This window comes from Xiphophorus couchianus, chromosome 18 (assembly GCF_001444195.1).
Source record: "Xiphophorus couchianus chromosome 18, X_couchianus-1.0, whole genome shotgun sequence".
Taxonomy (NCBI): Eukaryota; Metazoa; Chordata; class Actinopteri; order Cyprinodontiformes; family Poeciliidae; genus Xiphophorus; species Xiphophorus couchianus.
In genome coordinates, this window is record NC_040245.1 from 32,056,322 (window position 1) to 32,075,589 (window position 19,268).

Sequence of the window (19,268 nt, forward strand, 5' to 3'; positions counted from 1 at the left end):
CTTTTATTCTTATAAAGTCTCTTTGCTCAGAGCAAAAGGCCAATTTATTTAGTTAAATCTTTATAAAGATTAACATCAATTGTCAAAATACCAGAAAACACATCAAAAATACATGTTTTATTGCTTCAATGCAAATGAAAATAAAGAATATATTGAATATTAAGAAGGTTAAAAGATTACAGTTCTGACATTTGAATTTTCAATAAAAAATAAAACAATGAACCTGAAAAATATGTTTTTGTAATAGAAAAACAAAAATAGCAAGAGGTTAAACAGCAGAGAAAGATAAAAAAATTCGGTTTTTTTATGCTTCCTGTTGATGTTTCCTCATTTCACTGACTGGCTGCACATTTGCTTTAAAAGCTGAAACGTTTCTCTGCAGACGGTTTAAACTCAACATCACTTCTGTTCTCTCTGCCTTCCAACTGTCTAGTCAAAGTAAAACAGAAAGTATGGGGAAAATTAACGGATGCCTGAAAGTTTTGTTCATCATCTTCAATTCTTTGTTTACAGTAAGTAAAATAATTTTGTAAGTAATTGATCATATTTGTGAGGAAATGTTTTTTCCAAAGTTAATTAAAGTTTTTATAATGTTTCTTAACGAGAGAAACTTTGTGAGGCCAACAGGTAAAATATTTAACTTTTCATTTAAAATAATTTTTAAAATGCTTAAAAAACAGTAACTGGAAATAAAACTAGTAAACTGTTCACTTGTGGTTATTTTGTTTAGTTAATAATCACATGTTAATATTTCTAAGAAATTTATTTGTTTTTAATGTAAATTCCTTTTAGACTGTTACTGTAGATTCTAGATCAAATTAATCAGTTCTGTCCACTTTAATCATTAAACTGTTAATTTAATCTTGACTGCAGTTAAAGGTGATTAACATTAATTTTACATTAATTAAATCTTTTTATGTCCAGTATCCTCTGGTTGAGGTTTTAGTTTTATTTTGCTCTCTAGTGTTTTAATGCAGAAATTACAAATATGTGAGAAAACAGGCATTTTAAAAGTATTTATTTAAGAATCCACCATAAAATGATCCATTTATGCTCTGAGATGTGAAATCAGGTTATTTGGACCTGATGTGGATCAAATCCTGCGTCCTGCGTTCACTCATAGAGACTATTATGATCTTTATGTGAACATCTTTCAGTGATTTTATGATATAAATAACAGGAATATATTTGTTGAATAAACTTTCCTTTATTCTTCAGTGTTTTGGGGCCTTGATGATGTACGGTTTAGGACGCATCGCGACCAACGGATACCAGGTAAAACAAACACAACTCTGGTTAAAAATGATTTCAGAAGGGAACCAGGTATAGTATCTGTTCACAGAGAGATAAATAGATGTGGGTGATGTTCTGTAATAATCAGTTTGCTGTCTCGTTTGTTTTTGCTGTTTTGGATCAGATGGGAGGAACGGGCAGCCTGAACATGATCACAGGTTGGATTTTTGCCGTTGGCGTTGTTGGGATCTCCTTGCTTGGGAGCCACGGAGCTTGCACTGAGAATAAATGCTGCCTCACGGCTGTACGTGCAGCATGATTCACACAAATCAAAGCTAAGTTAAAATAAATGATTTACAGTTTATATTGTTTTCTGTGCAGTTTGCAGTTTTCATGGGGATCGGATTGGTCCTCATGCTAATCTTTGGAGTCGCTGCCATTGTTTTAAAAAAACAGGTAATTACTAAAAAGTTCATGTGGTGCAGAAAATGGACAGAGTTCAAACGGGTCGTCTGAGATGCTGCAGGTTCTGTTGGTTGAGCATCAGCAGTGTCTGCTCAACCAACAGAACCACTGCAGGACCACTGCAGGACCCCTGCTCCTGCTCCTGCCCCTGCTCCTGCTCCTGCTCCTGCCCCTGCCCGTGCCCCTGCTCCTGCTCCTGCTCCTGCTCCTGCTCCTGCCCCTGCCTGTGCCCCTGACCCTGCTCCTGCTCCTGCTCCTGCCCCTGCCCCTGCTCCTGCCCCTCCTCCTGCCCCTCCTGCCCCTGCAGTGGTTCTGCAAACTGCGGTTTGGTTAACTCAGACCACAGTAAACAGTCTGACAGCTGCAGGCCACACTGTTTGGTGCATCCAATCACTAAATAACGATGAAATTAGTCTCTTTGTTTCTGTCAAGTGTCAGAACACAAAACGTTGATTTTTAGGAACACCCTCACTAAAGCACTCCACACCAAAGCAATGCAGATATCTCCGGTAATGACAACAGTTCTTGCTCTGGATTCACAACCTGCAACCTATAACTTAATAACTCACCTTCTGTTCTTCAGTATTGCAGTGAAGCTGAGGGGAAATGTGAAGCCGAGCTTCTCTTCAACATTAGCATTGGGGTCAATTTTGGATTTGCTTTCGTTGCTGTAAGTTTTGGTCATATTCTTTTACCACCATCATCTTTTTGTTCTCCTGTCTCTTCTAACCAACTTGTTCTTCCAGATGATGGGTTTGATCATTTCCACTAACATGATTAATCAGATCAGTCGTCACGACAACGCTGCAGCGCCAGCTATTGCAATGAGGACGTATTGACCAATCAAGTCGAGTCTTGATGGGTTTTATGGAATGATGGAAGAATATTGTTTTGCAAACCTGACTGTGCTAAAAATGATCCCACATTTTCTCATGTTGTTACCGTAAATGTTGTATTTTATTCTGATTGTTTGTGATCAGTTTTCAACGTTTCACACAAGCTTCATGTTCCCACAGCTGCTCTCAGTTTTTCTTCCCTTTTTCTCCTACATTTTGATTTTGGGTTTAGATGAAACTTTAAAACTCACCACAGGTTGAGGCTGCAGACATTTAACACATCCTGTCAAAAACAGTTACATAAAGTTTTCTAATAAAGCAAACCTCCACATACTTACTTAATGTCTTTTTTTTTCTTTTAATCTACTTTCCTAAATTTGTAACAAAATCTATAAATTAAATTACTATGGGTATTTGTCCATAGTTTTCTTTCTGTTTTGTTCCTTTGTGTTTCTGGTCTTTATTATTGCCAATAAAGGTTTTACTCTGAATCATTCCTTTGTGTTTCATTTCTTACTTATTTCTTGTCTTCTTCCCTCTGTGACATTTGTTTTATGCTGTTGTATAAATGTGAGACTTTTTAAATTTTCATCTGTAAATCATTCTGAGTCTTAGCTGAACTCCCAGTTGGTTGTTGATTAGTTTCCTTCTCAGGTTTTCTGTTCGTTACTCAGCCTTAGATTAGACTCACCTGGATCCAGTGTCGCTCTCCAGCCTTTCCTCAGTTCTGAATTTTATATTTCTTCCTGGATTTTTCTGTTTCGCTCCTCCAGTTTTTATGCCATCCTCATTTTAAACTTGTAAGTAAGTTTTCCTTGTTTTTTGTTTGTCAGCTTCTACATTTGGTTCCTGTTTCAACAAAATAGTTTGAACTTTTAAGAGAACCCCCGACGGTAACAAACTATACATATTCTTCAAACAGTGGCAGCAATCTTTGGTAATAAAGTATAACGTTATTATGTGAATAAAAATGGGAAAACATTACTTTAAATTTTCTGAAAATATGTAAACAGGTTGTGTTTTTGTATAAGCAGACTGCTCCCCACTTCGAGATTCACTAGATGACAGTCAATTAGTTAAAAGTTGAAGCTTCGCATGTTTGTCAGGACTGGAGTTTGCAAAAATATTTAAAAAAATGAAACTGAAACTCTGGGCCTTCAGTGTTTGGAGACATTTCAGCTGTTTGATCATGGAGACATGAGTAAAGCTAAAGGGATAGTTTAATGTCTTAATGTTGAAAGTTCAGCTGCTGACTTGCTCTTGATCCGATCTTTGAGCACCAGGTGGCGAAAGACGAGGATGGATCAACGATTAACTCCGATCCAAACTCCCGCCTGAATAAAACACAGAAACTTCTTCACTTAAGACAGAAATTTTCCCCGTTGAGTTGAGCTGATCTACATTTTAGACCCCAAACGACTGTCAGTTTTTCCGAACGAAAACAGTAGGAAATGTTGACTCACCTACGCATTTGGTGTCGACACATTTATTTAGTTGGTCAGGAGTGTTAGTAAGAAATGGTGCAAGTAGTTAGTACATTTATATGAATTAAAATATACATCTCATCAAATTAAAAGCGTTTCTTGAAACAGAATCACACATTTCTTTATTTAAAATGTTTTTTATATGTCTGATGTAATGCTGTATGCTTAATGTCATGTTTCATTAACTTTAAACTGGAAATAATCGCAGTTTGCAGAAAGGAAGCCAAAAAAGTGTTTAATCAATCTAAAGAATGTTTCATTATGTGAATTAACTTTCTGAAAGAAATTAACTTTTTAATAATATTAAAATCTTTTGAATGTAACTGTAAATAAAAGTAGGCCAAGGATAGAGCCTTGAGGAACCTCACACCTAAAAATCACAAAGTACCAAAGAATTTCATGCTTGTTAAATAAATTGGTAAAACCAATAAGGATGTTTTTAATCCATCAGTGACTTGAAAATATGAGAGGAACTTTTCCTTTTTAATGTCTTTGAAACATTATATGGTTCACTAACAGCTTCAGTCTGTCAGAGGATTTAAAACGCTTAAGAAATACGACTCAAAATACTTTTATATAAGAGTCCAGACTTTAATAATCTGTCGCAGCTGAACCACAAAATAAGTGCTAATTGTCACGACTCAAAGTAAAACATTTACATATAATGAGAGTCTCTGACGCCAAACAGTGGTAGTTTTACTGTCAGAGCTGCAGGTGTTAGCCGCAGTCTGATCCTCCACCCATGACCTGCTTTCACCAACCACAAGGGACTTTTGAAAGTGTTACACTGGAACCGTGTTTTTTCCTCCACATTTTGTTTCAAAGGATTTAAAACTAACAACATTATGATGCTGCTTTACTTTCACTGAAGAGGCTCATTTCCTCCCCTTTAGCCAGGAAACATGCAGCTTGTCCAGAATTATGTTTAGCTTATTTTGAATGAAATGGCTCATTTGTGTTTTGTTGATGAAGTGCTGTGGAGTCCTAAGAGCAAACTGAAGTTGTAAAGGTCAGAGCGAGAAGCAGCCATGGTGAGAAATTTCTTCTGAGTGTTTAACACATCAACAGCAGCAGATAAAAACCTGTGGCAGTGTTATGGTCCTCCAAACATCCTGCACCACCGCAGCACTTGGATCCACTTTAAACCCACTTTGTTAGAAACGTTGGCACAACTTGATCCATTTGTTGTTACCCTGAAATTCTAAATTTGCTCTCAAATTGACATTTTTCACATTTTTCTGCTTCCTTTTCTGTCTCAGCTGCTTCTAAAAGCAGCCCAAACATTTTAAAAACCCCACCCAGCCCTTGTGTTTGGAATAAGCTATAGTTTCATGGTCTCTAGAAAAGGAATCACATTAGACCAGGGGTGGGCAACTCCAGGCCTCGAGGGCCGGTCTCCTGCAACTTTTAGATGCATCTCTACTTCAACACACCTGAGTCAAATAATGAGGTCATTAGCAGGACTCTGGAGAACTTGACTGCACTTAGGAGGTGATTCAGTTATTGGATTCAAGTGTGTTGGACCAGGGAGATTTCTAAGATTTGCAGGACACCGGCCCTCGAGGACCAGGATTGCCCACCCCTGCATTAGACAGTCGCTGTGCCGTTGCCTAGCAACCAAAGAGGAGCTCTAGCACATTTGGTTGGCTGGTTTCTCACTGTATGTGCTTCAAAGATGTGCGGTTGTAAAATTGTGCAACTGTTAGCAGCCATTTTCAAGTGCAAGTGTAAAACTTGAATTGGGTTGAACATTCATAGTCTACCATACCAATTGTTTCTTGTGACAAATTCCTTCATTTTCCAGAATCCAAATGGCTACTAGCAAGTTAGCATTAAGTTAAGTGGTGAGACTTTGCTTCGACCGATGTAGCACAGCCATCTTCATCTCCTAAGTGACGGCAGGATGAGTAGCTTGTGATAGAGATGGTGAACTGAATCTCTTGGTCTCTTGGTAACTTTAATTCACCTTCAGTTTTATAAATGATTGATGCCCAAAGACCCCAAATACAAGCAGCAAATGGATTTCTACGCCATCGTGTGACTCCTATAGTCTTCATGGATTTAAACCTCAAAGTTGTGCCTGGCAATTTTACCGTTTTAAAAGAGTATTTAGCCAGTTTGTTTGCCTTCAACGTGTTTTGGTTGTTCCTCCTTAACCATGACTTTCTTAACACCCTTTTTCCGTGAAACTCAGCCTGTCCTTTTCTCTTAACTCTGTGGCATTCTCTGCTTCTGTTGTAGATACCACAGAACTAGGGCATTGGTTTTGTTAGCACCTTGGACCAAGTGCAGAAGTTGAGTGTGCAGCTGCAGCAAGAGATGTTTTTAGCCTGAGCAGTCGATGCTTCTCTTCATCTCAGCCTGCTGGTAGATTTAGTTTTTGATACTGTTGTGAAAACCACATTCAGATGATTAAACATCTTCCTTAAATAGTTCAGCTCTGCTGTAGAATGTAAGTCAGTGTTAATTTTTCTGTTTACAGCTTTTAACTCTCTGAGAAAACATTTGGAGACAACAAAACATATTTTATTGACATTTATTGTTTCTTTTCTTGCCAGTTCTTTAAAAAAACTGTTTTTCTTGAATATATATATAATAACACCATATAAACATGACGCCAAAATAATTTAAACTCAGTCTTTTCAGAACATGTTTGTTTAAAGAAAGTCTGTCACCGATTCATCAATTAAACATTAAATATTACATAGTTAATTAAAAATAGTTTTAATGGGCAGCAACTAGTTACCCATTATTACCTTTTGAAATATGTCTCATACTAACTGGTACTTTGTGTTCCCAAGTGTCACAAATCTGGTTTGACATCTGGCAACTTTTTTAACTTGGTTTGTTAAAGATCAGATAACAAAAATGTTGTGCAAAACACATCTGATATATATATATATATTCATATATGTATATGAATATATATATATATATATATATATATATAACTGCTGTGCAGTTGTGCAACATCTTTTCTCATATCTTTTTTCAGCAACAGAAGGTTCCAGACAAATGGACAAAGTGAACTATTGCTCCAGTTCCAGAGACTGAGTTCATTCCCACCTGTCCTGTTTGGGTCACTTTAACTGGACTCCAGTCCGTTTGCCTAGAGATCCGGTTCATTTTAACTCTGAATAAAAATCTAACTCTGGTTCGCCTACAAACCTCGGTCTCAGGTCAGTTAAAGTAAACTCTGGTGCGGTTCGAATGAATATGTGAATGCCAAATGAGCTGGAGACCACTCCAGCAGGAAGTGGCATTCTGGGTAAATGCAACCAAAACAAACATGGAGCAGCATCAGATTTTAACGGTTGGAGGTTTTCTCCTTAGTCTTTGGCTAAAGACCACAAGACATTTTTACCGTTTACATTTTGTGAAGAAGTATAATGTGTCGTTTCCTTCAGTGGTTCTTAGTGCAGCGCCCCCACAGGTGAGGAGGGGGACAGGTTTTTCAAGGAGTTCTGTTTGTTTGACTCAGTGCCGTGTGAAAGAGAATCACAGCAGCTGGAAATTAAACAAATGGAGCAACTTTGGACCTCAATCAAACAGAGTCTACTGTGAAAACATCCAAAACCCAAACCCCACCAGGCAACGTTACAGAAGGCCTTTAAAAACTCACTGAAAGAGTTTCTACTGCAGGACATTTTTATAAATCCTGCAGCTGAGCTCACTATAGCCAACATTCCTCCTCAGCTCCTACTTCTTGACTTTTTGTAGATTTCTGGATTACCCAGGCAGATCTTCTAGCTGATGAGCTTCTTAACCAGTTTAAACTTGATCTTAATCTTGTGGTTTGGTTGGTTTTACCGACAGAACAAATGTGTGAAAACCAACGGCAATCAGCTGCTGGTTTCCTCCAAATTCCTCCAATCAGCTGCTCTCGTCTACTGGTTTACCACAAGACGGTTGTTTCTCTCCTTTACGACTCATTTTATGTACCAATGACTGTCGCACTACATCGTCTAACAACCATTTTGATTTAATATGTGAATGACTGTGAGTCTGGGTCTGCTGTGGATGAGTTTATTTGTTTTGGTGTGATGAGATATTTTACCGTCCAAAGTCCCTGTAGTACTTTCACTTTCCTTAGACTCCTTAGAATTTTACAACAAAAGAAAAGAGAAATTAGCAGGTTAAACAAAATGTGGAAAACAATCATAACAATGAATAACTATATGTTTATATCTGCTTTGTTCTGTTAAATGTTGCTTCAGTTTCCATGTGTAAACCGGAGTTCCTCTGGTATTTTGTTAATCTTTTTCTGCTGTTTGCTGTCATCATTTCTTGTTTCTGAGTTTTATTTTCATAACTTTCATAAACTGTATTATTGTCTGTGGTCACATTCTCTGCAGAGGTTTAGTTTCTCTTCTGCGTTCGTCGCTGCAGTTTTCCTCGTTTTCTCAGCCGTTCCTTCATATCATAACCTTTACATTGAACTAACTTTTGAATTTTAACTTTTATTCTTAGAAGGTTTCTTTCCTCTCCTGGCAAAAGGCCAGATACTGCCTGGTTCTCACTGCATTAAGATTTAGCTAAAGATTAGGGTGATGGCAAAGAGGATTTTCATCTGGAGCTCATCATCGAAGATAAAATGTCAAAATACCCAAAACACATGAAAAAAACTACTCAGTAATAATAAGATGAGTTTTATTGCTTTAATGAAAATAAATATATTGTATGGTAAGAACATTTTGGAAATTGAAATTTGTAGTAAAATATAAATTAGAACATTTTTTTCTTCATAATCACAAAACAAAAACAACCAGTGGGAAAAGTTTAGAAACAGTTTTTCCTCTAATCCTTCGTTCTTCCTTAGTTTGTATGAAGCAAAGCAGATTTTAATGGTTTGATTTCTGGTAAAACTGAAGTTTAAAAGCATAAAAAAACAATTGAAAACAAAACGGTTTTCTGCTTTTCTTGTGTAAACTGGAAATGTTTCCTGTTTAATCTCATCTTCTGTGTGATTAAAAATTATTTCTTAACTACTGCTTGAAAAACATTTTGAAGAGTGGAAATGAGATGCTAAACTAATACGGTGAGGTTAATCCTCGTCTTGTTAAATGTATTTATTTATGTGTTTAGTTTTGAAACTTCCTCGTTCTGGTGACTGACGGGTTTCGCTGACTGGCTGCAGATTTTCCCCTCTGTGTTGAAACGGTTCCCCTCATTCATCAGATTGTCTGCAGACACAGCAGCATAATCACCTTCGTCTCTACAGTTCACTTCTCTCTGTCTCTCAACTGTCTAGTCAAAGGAAAACAGACAAAATGGGGAAAATTAATGGATGCCTGAAGGCTGTTTTCATTTCCTTCAATTGCTTGTTTGCAGTAAGTAAAATGATTTTTTTTTATTTATGTAGAAAATTCAGTTATTGTTCTTTTCAAAGCACAAAGAATATATAATAATTAATGAGGCCAGTAGGTAGAAATGACTAGATATTTAGATTTTTACTTGTAATTTTTTAAAACTACTAAAAAGAGAGAGCAAAGTAGAAATAAAACTGACACAAATATTCACTTCCTGTTATTTTTATTTCATAGTTACACATATTTGTGGTTCTTTGATTTTATTCATTTTTCAACTTTCCTTCCCATTTTTCTGATACCTGAAAGATGCATTCTACTAAATTAGTTTCTTTCTTTGCATAACGGTGACTATTTATTTAGTTATAAGAAATTTAATTATTTGTTTTCATGTCAGTGCATTTTAAATTGAGTCTAGATTGCAGGAGTCACTGCGGATCCTTGATAAAAATTAATCATTTTTCAATTCATTTCATTTTTGTCCACATTAAACTGTCACTTTAATCTTGACTGTAGTTTAAATATTTGGATTATTTTTCAATTATCAAATATTTTTATGTCCAGTTTCATTCAGTTTAGCTCTGCGTTGCCCTCTAGTGTTATAATGTAGAAATGACAAATGTAGAGACAAGTAGAGAAAATTATTATATTTTCTTCAGTGTTAAAATATCATTTTTTGTAAATCTGAAGGAATAGAAAATTTTTCTTGGTTTTATTGAATAAACCTGTTCATTCCTTTTTTTTAGTGTTTGGGAGGCATGTTGATCTACGGATTAATAAGGATCAGTCCCAGTGACTATAAGGTAAAACACAAACATAGTTTAATGTGCTTTATTTTGGACTAATGTTTCACAGATTTCTTTCTTTTGAGGAAATGCTGTCTTGCTGAGAAGCCTGGAGACGTAAACATCCTACGATGAGTTAAAAAGTCTCTGCAACGATTTCAGGCCGCCAATAATTTAATGCAGTGGAGAATAGAAAGTTTTGGAAAACAAATAAACTTGGAAAAACTTGAAAGAATAATCAGTAAGTCCTGTGTTTTTGCTCTCTTCGATCAGATGAAAGGGATTGACGCTCCGAGCGTAATGTGGCTCTGGGTGTTTGCCGTTATCACCCTCCTGATCTCCTTGCTGGGGAGCCACGCTGCACGCACCGAAAATAAATGTGGCCTCAAACTTGTATGTACAAGATTTCACAAAATTTACACAAGTTCTAATTCTAAGTTGATCAATAATTCAATAATTATTCTTATTGTTTTCTTTGCAGTTTGCAGTTTTGATGGGGCTTGGAATGGTCCTCATGCTAGTCTTTGGAGTTGCTGTCGTTGTATTAAGAAAGCAGGTGATTATTAAAAAGTTGATGTGGTGCAGAGTTAAGATAACAGGTCAGTCTGGGGCGCTGCAGGCTCAGCTGGTAGAGCAGGTCAGTGGTTACTGACGTTAACTCAGCACAGTCAACAGTCTGACACAGACCTCACAGTTTGCTGCATCCAGTCACTGAAAGAATAACCAGCTTACAATGAAATCAGTCTTTTTATTTCTTTCTGTCAAGTCCTGGAACATGGCCGCTACAGCTCTCCACACCAAAGCAATGCTAGCATCTCTGCTATAGAACAATAACCAGATCTCTTCCTGTATGGGGAAATCTAGTGCAGAGATTTATGGCTTACTGGTATGTAACCCATTTCCTGTCAGTAAATAAAATCAGGCATCAGTTTTCTGGGGTCTATTTTATCAAATCTCTTGTGGATGTAGAAATGCTGTTACGCTTTTAGCCTTTTTCATCCAGCAAAGTGCTGATCTCACACCTGTGGAAAAACAACAGCTTCTATGACGGTCCATTGTAAACCCATAAAGATAAGCTGGGTGTTCATAGATCACCAGGGGAAATCCACTTTTTCTGCTGCTTGATTGTTATTAATATTCTTTTTTATAAGTTATGTTTAATTAACCTAAGTGGAGAAGCAACAACTACTCCTTCACATGCCAGCTGAACTCAAATATTGAAACTGATACAATTATAAAAATGTAAACAATGAGGCATAAAATGAACAGGCAGTCTCCATTATTACATTTCCTAATTGTTTTAATCTTGCATGTGTTTTGTCTGGTTTTATCTAATTGTTCTTCCTTAACGTTTAGGAGATGGAAAACCTTCGAGGTCCTAAAGTTGCCCAGGAGTTCTTGAAAGACAATGAGAAAAAACATTTGCTTGAAACCCTGCAGGAACATGTAAGACTAAAGGGCTCCCTCTGGTGGCGTTTTAAAGGAAGCACAGACAAACCTTTTTAATAAAAGACAGTATGCATGTTAGTGATGGACAAATAATTATATTAAAATTAAAGCATCGGCAATTCTTTTGTTTCAGAATCTGTACTGTATTGATGCAATGTATAAAAACCCAACAACTCTCCTAATTTTAAAGTCTTGTGTTGCAGCTTCACTGTTGTGGATGGTCTGGCGTGGAGGACTGGGGTTCAGACGTCCCTAAATCCTGTCGCTGCACACCTTCATATGAAGAATGTAAATACAACCCACAGGTGAGATAACAAAGGTTTAAAAATTAATCTTCTGTCAAAGAATAAACTAATTATCTACAAATCTTTGAACATGTCGTTTTCTCACAGGGATCCATTGGACCTTCATCTGTCTACTCCAAGGTATTCAGTCAAGCAAATTTCACTTCACCATTTTGTCAGATCTCCAGGGTGCAACCCTTAACTTACTCTCAACTTTCTGTTTCCAGTCCTGTGGTGAAATTGTTGGGGATTATGTTGAATATGCCGTAAAGATTGGCTTATGCATCATTTTTGGATTCGCTTTTGTTGCTGTAAGTTCCGATCATATTCTCTGTCATCATCTACAAACAATCTTCACTGCACAGCAACACAAATCATTTAATCCTGGAGAAGGGAGACAAAAAAGTTTTGGTCCTAAATTTCTTCACTTTCATTGTGAAAATTAAAATTGCATCTCTGTCAACAATTACCACTGTAATTATTTCTTCTTTGGGAGCTAGAGTACTCCTTAGCAGCTGTAAATAGGTAGCCTTAAATAAAGCTAATAAATAACTGAACACCAAGCATGTGGATATGTTTTTGTTTTGGAGAAATGATGGATTAAAAACAATCCAACTCTAGTCTTGAAGAAAAATTAGGAAAAAAAAGGTTTTTAGGCCATTTTAATGTAAAATCCAAATTCTACACCAGCTGTTACCATGTTTGAATTGAACATGTGGAGATTAGCGCTCTCGTGCTAACCCCCTCCTGCTAGCTCTTTGCTAAGCTACAGGTGGTTCACCACAACATAGCCTGACATGAATGCTAAAGCTAGTTAGCGTAGCCACCGAAGACGGCAGATAAATGGGTTTCCTGTAACAAGTTGTTTCTCTGCCATTAGCTCATTTAGCAGCGAGTACATGAGGATGATTGACAGCACTAAGACCCTCCTCCTAGCTCTTTTTGTTTTTGCACTTTTGGTGTTTGTTGCACAAATTCAAATATATGCCGGCTATCAACCAACAATTAAATCAGTGAATTTGTGTGTTTTGTTAAATACTCCCTCTCACCGAGACTTACTTACATCTTCTGACAACTAGCTTATAATAACATTGACCAAGTTTGCTATTGGTACACTTTACCTAAAAATAAAAATTAAACATACTCACTACACAATCATGCTCCAAGAGTTGCTCACAAAATGGTGAATTGTTTTGTTACCTTAAAAATGATCTGAAGCTTTTGTTCCTTGATGCTGTCTGTTCACTAACAGACCGTACATCTCTTGTGATTGATAAGCTTATAAATGATCAATGTGAAGCATCAGTATGCGCTAAAGAAGATCATATCAGTCAGATTAAGTAAAATATCATTAAACTCAAAGCAATCAAAATTATATTTCTCTGAAAGGTCTTTTTTTTCAGGGAGTTTAGACTGTATGAAAGGAATCAGTGAAATATACTATGAAATATTTAATCTGCTGCATCCCCATAATAAAACTTCAATTGTGAATTGAATGATTACATTGCATCTAGATACAAAAGAATCAACCGTTAAGTCAGTAATCATACTGACTAACAAGATCTGATCAAACAAGAAACTTGACAACCTCAAGGGATTTTCTCACATTGGAGAATAAACCGTCTGACTTTCTTTAGCCACTAAATTTAACCTTACCAAAGTTTTGCCTTGGAGCAAACAGGTACTGAGTTTGAAGCGGATCAGACGCCTTCAGCCATTTGCTAAAGCTAGACTTCGGCCTTCCTCACTGTAAAATAAAACATTAGACTTAAAAAAAGTTCAAGCGAACATCACTTAATTATCATCGACTTGTTGTTTGTACTCATCTTAAACAAGTGGCAGGAACATTTGGATATATAAAAAAAAGCTTTATAAGTTAATCTATTTAAGTTGAGTCCATGCAACAAGTAAAATAAAATAAAAAGTGAACTATTTGAAAGTAATGAGGATTTTGGCTGGTAAAAGTTGAACATTTTAACATGCCCAGACGCTACACCATTTCTGCTCAAGCAAACCAAAAGGTTTTGAACAGAACAACCATGTCAAATAATGAGACCATGAATCTATAATCTATGTAGCAAATATATTGCTGCTGCTGCTGAAAGCAGAAAATAAAAGAAGTTTTACGGAGAATAATATTTTGGATGAGTTTAAAAATATTGTTTGCCAAAATCACACGGTGTAACTACACTTGTCTTTTATATGTTGCAGTAATTGAATCTTTTTGAGGCAATTGGTTTGCATAAATTAAAGTAAATACGGTCTATTTTCCTGCTCCACATACTTAGCTAGCAATGTGCCAGTTAGCTTCCCAGTCTGAACTACTGGGCAATGTCTTGATTCAGTCAAATCTTCTATCTTGTATCTCCTGAACTCTGATATTTTGCTTGCTGCTCTTCATCGTGCTCTGAATGCAGTATCGGGTTTCTCTTACTTTAACCCGCCCAACTTGCACCTGATTGGCATGTTAGCGTTTTGATTCCCTCCCAGCGAGGCGGTGCTTCACAAAGCAAACTGTTTGTCAAACTGTTGATCTGCCTCATGGCTGTTTTAGAAGATATGGTGACTGAGTTTAGACAGTACTAGCCGGCTCATGCAGCTTGTTTTTACTAGATGGCAGTTCTAAAAGTACATATCCTTAAAATATGAATAAATACGTACAATTCCATAATTATTCGATCCAACGGTTATAGAAGTTTTGTAATAATGCAATTCAGGGATTTTACATTTTCTGGACTAAAGGAGGATTTCAGTTCAACACCTGTGGTTTCTTAATGTAAGTGTTTCTGCTAGTGGACAAGAAACAGGGTTAAAAGAGGATTTAGAAAGTAAAATACAAAGATGATAGTTGTTTTTACCGAGAGCAAGGCTGTGACTAGTTATCAGGACAGAACGAGACCTGTAAAACTGTTGGGCCCATACGACCAAGGAGGGAACCAGTCATCTGCTCCAATAATTTATTAGCCTTTAGGAAATATTTTTGGACACAGCCATCCGCAGGAGCAAGATGAAGCAAGAACATCACAACATTGGATGTATTTTTTCATCCTTATATCCGTGATTTAAAGCTATTTTTAATTTTGTGTCATCTTAAAGATGGAAAGAGTCAATTATGTTTTCACCCATGGAAAAGTGTAATGTGTTTATTATGAGTAGGATTAACCAAGCTGAAGGAAAACAAAGAAAAAGGATAAATAAATATTCATTGATACAGAACCGAATCAGCAAATATGAACTTATGAAACTATTGAAACCTTCAAGAATTTTATGTTGTGTAAGATATTTAAGAAACTAATACTGAGTCTGCGTTCATGAATTTCTTTATTTGGTTGTTATCTGTAAAATACGTCTACCTTGTGTTTTGTTGAACACCAGACATCTCATCTCTTTTCCACAGTTTTCCACTTAGTTCCACTACTGCTGTGGATTTTATAGTCAATGTTTAAAGCCAGCACAGAGTCTGAAGCGATGGAGGAAATTTACGTCAATATGGAACCTGTTGGACAAACTGCATCTAATCACACAGGTAAGAACGAAGTTTCAGAGAAATTTAGCGTGTATTGAATTCAATTTTGCTAAGGTTGAGGTTTTTGTTAAGGTTGAGGTTTTTGTTAAGGTTCAAGCAGCTCCAAAGAGAGGCTCTGCCTCCGTGCGGCTGTCTGTTTGGGAATCCTGAATGTTTTACTTTTGGCTGAACTCATCGCCCTCAGCATACACAGTGAGTCTTGTTTTAGTCATCTTAAAGATGTAAAAAGAGTAAATTTTATGTTTCTGTTATATAAAAAATATCATTGTTCCCCTTCTAAAATCAAACTGATCAAATAGCAAGGGTTTAAAAAGAATAAAGCTTAGTGACTCAAAGTTTTGCAGAGAGGTGAAACATTACACATGAGTTTGATTCATTTTCAACAATGGATGCATTTGCAGCCATTTATGTTAGGGTGTCTTTAATATCTTCTCTTTTTCAAACTATTTACCCAACGATTTATTGTTCAGTGTTACCTCAGTTTAAATTCTACAGGCATAACCAAAATCATAAAACTATTTTATAAGTCTTAAGTGAAAATACGGTCTTGCCACTTCTTTTTGCAAACATGGTTGTTAATTTAATTTTTTTTTCAGCTCATGACATGACAGCAGATTTTTCTGACATCAGCAACATTCTGACCGAGCAGAACAGCAGCAGCGAGTTTCCCTCCATGAACGCTAACTTCACTGAAACGGCTCCACGAGCTGAAGACACTTTAAGGTTGGTCAAAACTTTAAAAAAATTTGGATCTCGTTAAAAATTGAATTGTAGAGTATAACTGATAATTTTCCTTTTTGGTCTAAATGAATATAATGTAAATGAACAACTTTTATTTTAATTTATTAAGTGCTCTATCATTTGCGTGTGCTAAAAAACAACAATGTAAAACAAACTAAACTTTAACTTTTTTTCTCCTTAAAGGGAAATTGTGTCCTACAGAATGAACAAACATCAGTTGTTCCTGTTCATCCAGGGGCTGCAGAAGAAGAGAAGAACAGATCCACTAGTGATGGATGATTAGGATCTGTGTTCACTGTGATATTATTCACCAACAATAATGTAGCTTACGGTGTTACATAAAACCCTAAAGATAAAATGTTCACTCCCAACTGTTGTGACCTGCATCTAATAACACAACTATTTTACCACTTGTACTCTGTGTTTTTCTTTCTTGTTAAAACTCTGACGTGATAAACAAACGTTAGAGGATGGTTTTGTGCGGAGGATCGGTTTAGCATGATGCTCTCTGAATGTGTCTTAATGTGACTTTTACTACGAGACTTTATGGAGTTCCAGTTGTGTCCGGTAATAGAGGATTAAATTCTATCTTTGTAGAATTATATTTCCAATTATTTACTATCATTTGTAATAAAGTGATGCCAACACCACGGATTCAACAGTGAGGAGTTTGTTCTAGTCATCTTAAAGATGGAAAGAGTCAACGTTGTGCTGATTCTGAGTAACTGATTCATTAACTGAATGACTTTTTATTCATTTCAGAGTTCAATCAGCGAGGTTATTCATTTTGTGATGGTCCTAGTCTAAGAAAGAAAGAAACAAAGAAGGAAAACAGTAAATGTACATGTTGGTTCCACCAGCTTCCCCTGAAAATACGGATAAATTCAGTCATTGTAGGGTTAAAGTAATTTGAAGAGGGAGAAGCGTATAAACAAGTCAAGTCAATGACGAGTCAATGACATGATGCATTCTGCATTTTTTAACTCGGTTAACTTAACGTTTTGTTTTTTTACTGACTTTAATACATTTAAATCGCTACGTTGTTTGATAAGTAGAATGGAAATGACTTTTTTGTAAATGGTCTTGTAAATTAGCGTTTTATAAATCAACTGAATTGAATTAAGAAATTTGACCTTCGGATTGGACTGAAGAGAAATAATGAGCAATGTTTTATGGGTTTGGGTTTTATAAAGCAAAGATTGGTATTTTTAATTTTTAAATTTTTTTTTGTAACATCAAAAGTTCATTTTTGAGCCAAACAGAAAATCCAGCTTTTTGTAGTTTACTGGGACTAACAACCCCCGGACAAATTTGGAAAAAAAAATTCAGCTAAAGTGGGTGGTGCTTTAAGGAACAATGAGACACAGCCTAGTGTGGGGCCACATGTAGAGGGGATAAGCAAGGCTGTAGTAAGCGCCGTTACCAACTTGGTACTTTGTGGTTATAGCATTATTAGTTGCAATTTTAGTTGCCGTGTTTAGTTGCCGTGTTTAATTGCAATTTTAGTTGCCGTGTTTAGTTGCAATTTTAGTTGCCGTGTTTAGTTGCCGTGTTTAGTTGCAATGTTTAGTTGCAATTTTAGTTGCCGTTTTTAGTTGCCGATTTTAGTTGAAATTTTAGTTGCCGTGTTTAGTTGCCGTGTTTAATTGCAATGTTTAGTTGCAATTTTAGTTGCCGTGTTTAGTTGCAATTTTAGTTGCCGTTTTTAGTTGCCGTGTTTAGTTGCAATTTTAGTTGCAATGTTTAGTTGCAATTTTAGTTGCGATGTTTAGTTGCCGTTATTAGTTGCAATTTTAGTTGCCGTTATTAGTTGCAATTTTAGTTGCCGTGTTTAGTTGCCGTGTTTAATTGCAATTTTAGTTGCCGTTTTTAGTTGCAATTTTAGTTGCCGTTTTTAGTTGCAATTTTAGTTGCCGTGTTTAGTTGCCGTGTTTAATTGCAATTTTAGTTGCCGTTTTTAGTTGCAATTTTAGTTGCCGTTTTTAGTTGCAATTTTAGTTGCCGTGTTTAGTTGCCGTGTTTAATTGCAATTTTAGTTGCAATGTGTAGTTGCAATGTTTAGTTGCAATTTTAGTTGCAGTGTTTAGTTGCCGTTATTAGTTGCAATTTTAGTTGCCGTTTTTAGTTGCAATTTTAGTTGCCGTTTTTAGTTGCCGTGTTTAGTTGCAATTTTAGTTGCAATGTTTAGTTGCAATTTTAGTTGCAATGTTTAGTTGCCGTTATTAGTTGCAATTTTAGTTGCCGTTTTTAGTTGCCGTGTTTAGTTGCAATTTTAGTTGCAATGTTTAGTTGCAATGTTTAGTTGCAATTTTAGTTGCCGTTTTTAGTTGCCGTGTTTAGTTGCAATTTTAGTTGCAATGTTTAGTTGCAATTTTAGTTGCCGTGTTTAGTTGCCGTTTTTAGTTGCAATTTTAGTTGCCGTGTTTAGTTGCCGTGTTTAATTGCAATTTTAGTTGCCGTTTTTAATTGCAATTTTAGTTGCCGTTTTTAGTTGCAATTTTAGTTGCCGTGTTTAGTTGCCGTGTTTAATTGCAATTTTAGTTGCCGTGTTTAATTGCAATTTTAGTTGCCGTTTTTAGTTGCAATTTTAGTTGCCGTTTTTAGTTGCAAGTTTAGTTGCCGTGTTTAGTTGCCGTGTTTAATTGCAACTTTAGTTGCCGTTTTTAGTTGCAATTTTAGTTGCAATGTTTAGTTGCAATTTTAGTTGCCGTGTTTAGTTGCCGTGTTTAGTTGCAATGTTTAGTTGCCATGTTTAGTTGCAATGTTTAGTTGCAATTTTAGTTGCAGTGTTTAGTTGCCGTTATTAGTTGCAATTTTAGTTGCAATGTTTAGTTGCAATTTTAGTTGCCGTGTTTAGTTGCCGTGTTTAATTGCAATTTTAGTTACCGTGTTTAGTTGCCGTGTATAGTTGCAATGTTTAGTTGCAATTTTAGTTGCAATTTTAGTTGCCGTCTTTAGTTGCCGTGTTTAGTTGCCGTTATTAGTTGCAACTTTAGTTGCAATGTTAGTTGCAATTTTAGTTGCCGCTGTTAGTTGCCGTTTTTAGTTGCAATTTTAGTTGCCGTTTTTAGTTGCCGTGTTTAGTTGCAATTTTAGTTGCAATGTTTAGTTGCAATTTTAGTTGCAATGTTTAGTTGCCGTTATTAGTTGCAATTTTAG

General features: G+C 36.1%; 2 protein-coding genes across 3 annotated transcripts; both read left to right on the top strand.

The window, feature by feature from the left end:
• Positions 1–365: 365 nt before the first annotated feature.
• Positions 366–15,433, top strand: LOC114133249 (tetraspanin-1-like). Its single transcript, XM_027998991.1, has 7 exons — positions 366–512; positions 1,219–1,275; positions 1,418–1,537; positions 1,615–1,689; positions 2,282–2,368; positions 2,445–2,586; positions 15,423–15,433. Exons 1-6 carry the CDS (start codon positions 453–455, stop codon positions 2,535–2,537), a joined length of 492 nt encoding a protein of 163 aa, XP_027854792.1. The 5' UTR covers positions 366–452; the 3' UTR covers positions 2,538–2,586; positions 15,423–15,433.
• LOC114133246 (23 kDa integral membrane protein-like) lies at positions 3,198–12,396 on the top strand. Of its 2 annotated transcripts, XM_027998987.1 has the most exons (9): positions 3,198–3,334; positions 9,270–9,348; positions 10,071–10,127; positions 10,383–10,502; positions 10,591–10,665; positions 11,466–11,555; positions 11,762–11,863; positions 11,951–11,983; positions 12,070–12,396. In XM_027998987.1, exons 2-9 carry the CDS (start codon positions 9,289–9,291, stop codon positions 12,286–12,288), a joined length of 756 nt encoding a protein of 251 aa, XP_027854788.1. In that variant the 5' UTR covers positions 3,198–3,334; positions 9,270–9,288; the 3' UTR covers positions 12,289–12,396. The 2 variants fall into 2 exon arrangements, with proteins under 2 accessions (XP_027854788.1, XP_027854789.1); XM_027998988.1 differs by lacking the exons at positions 3,198–3,334; positions 10,071–10,127 and having other exon boundaries at positions 9,167–9,348.
• Positions 15,434–19,268: the final 3,835 nt, after the last annotated feature.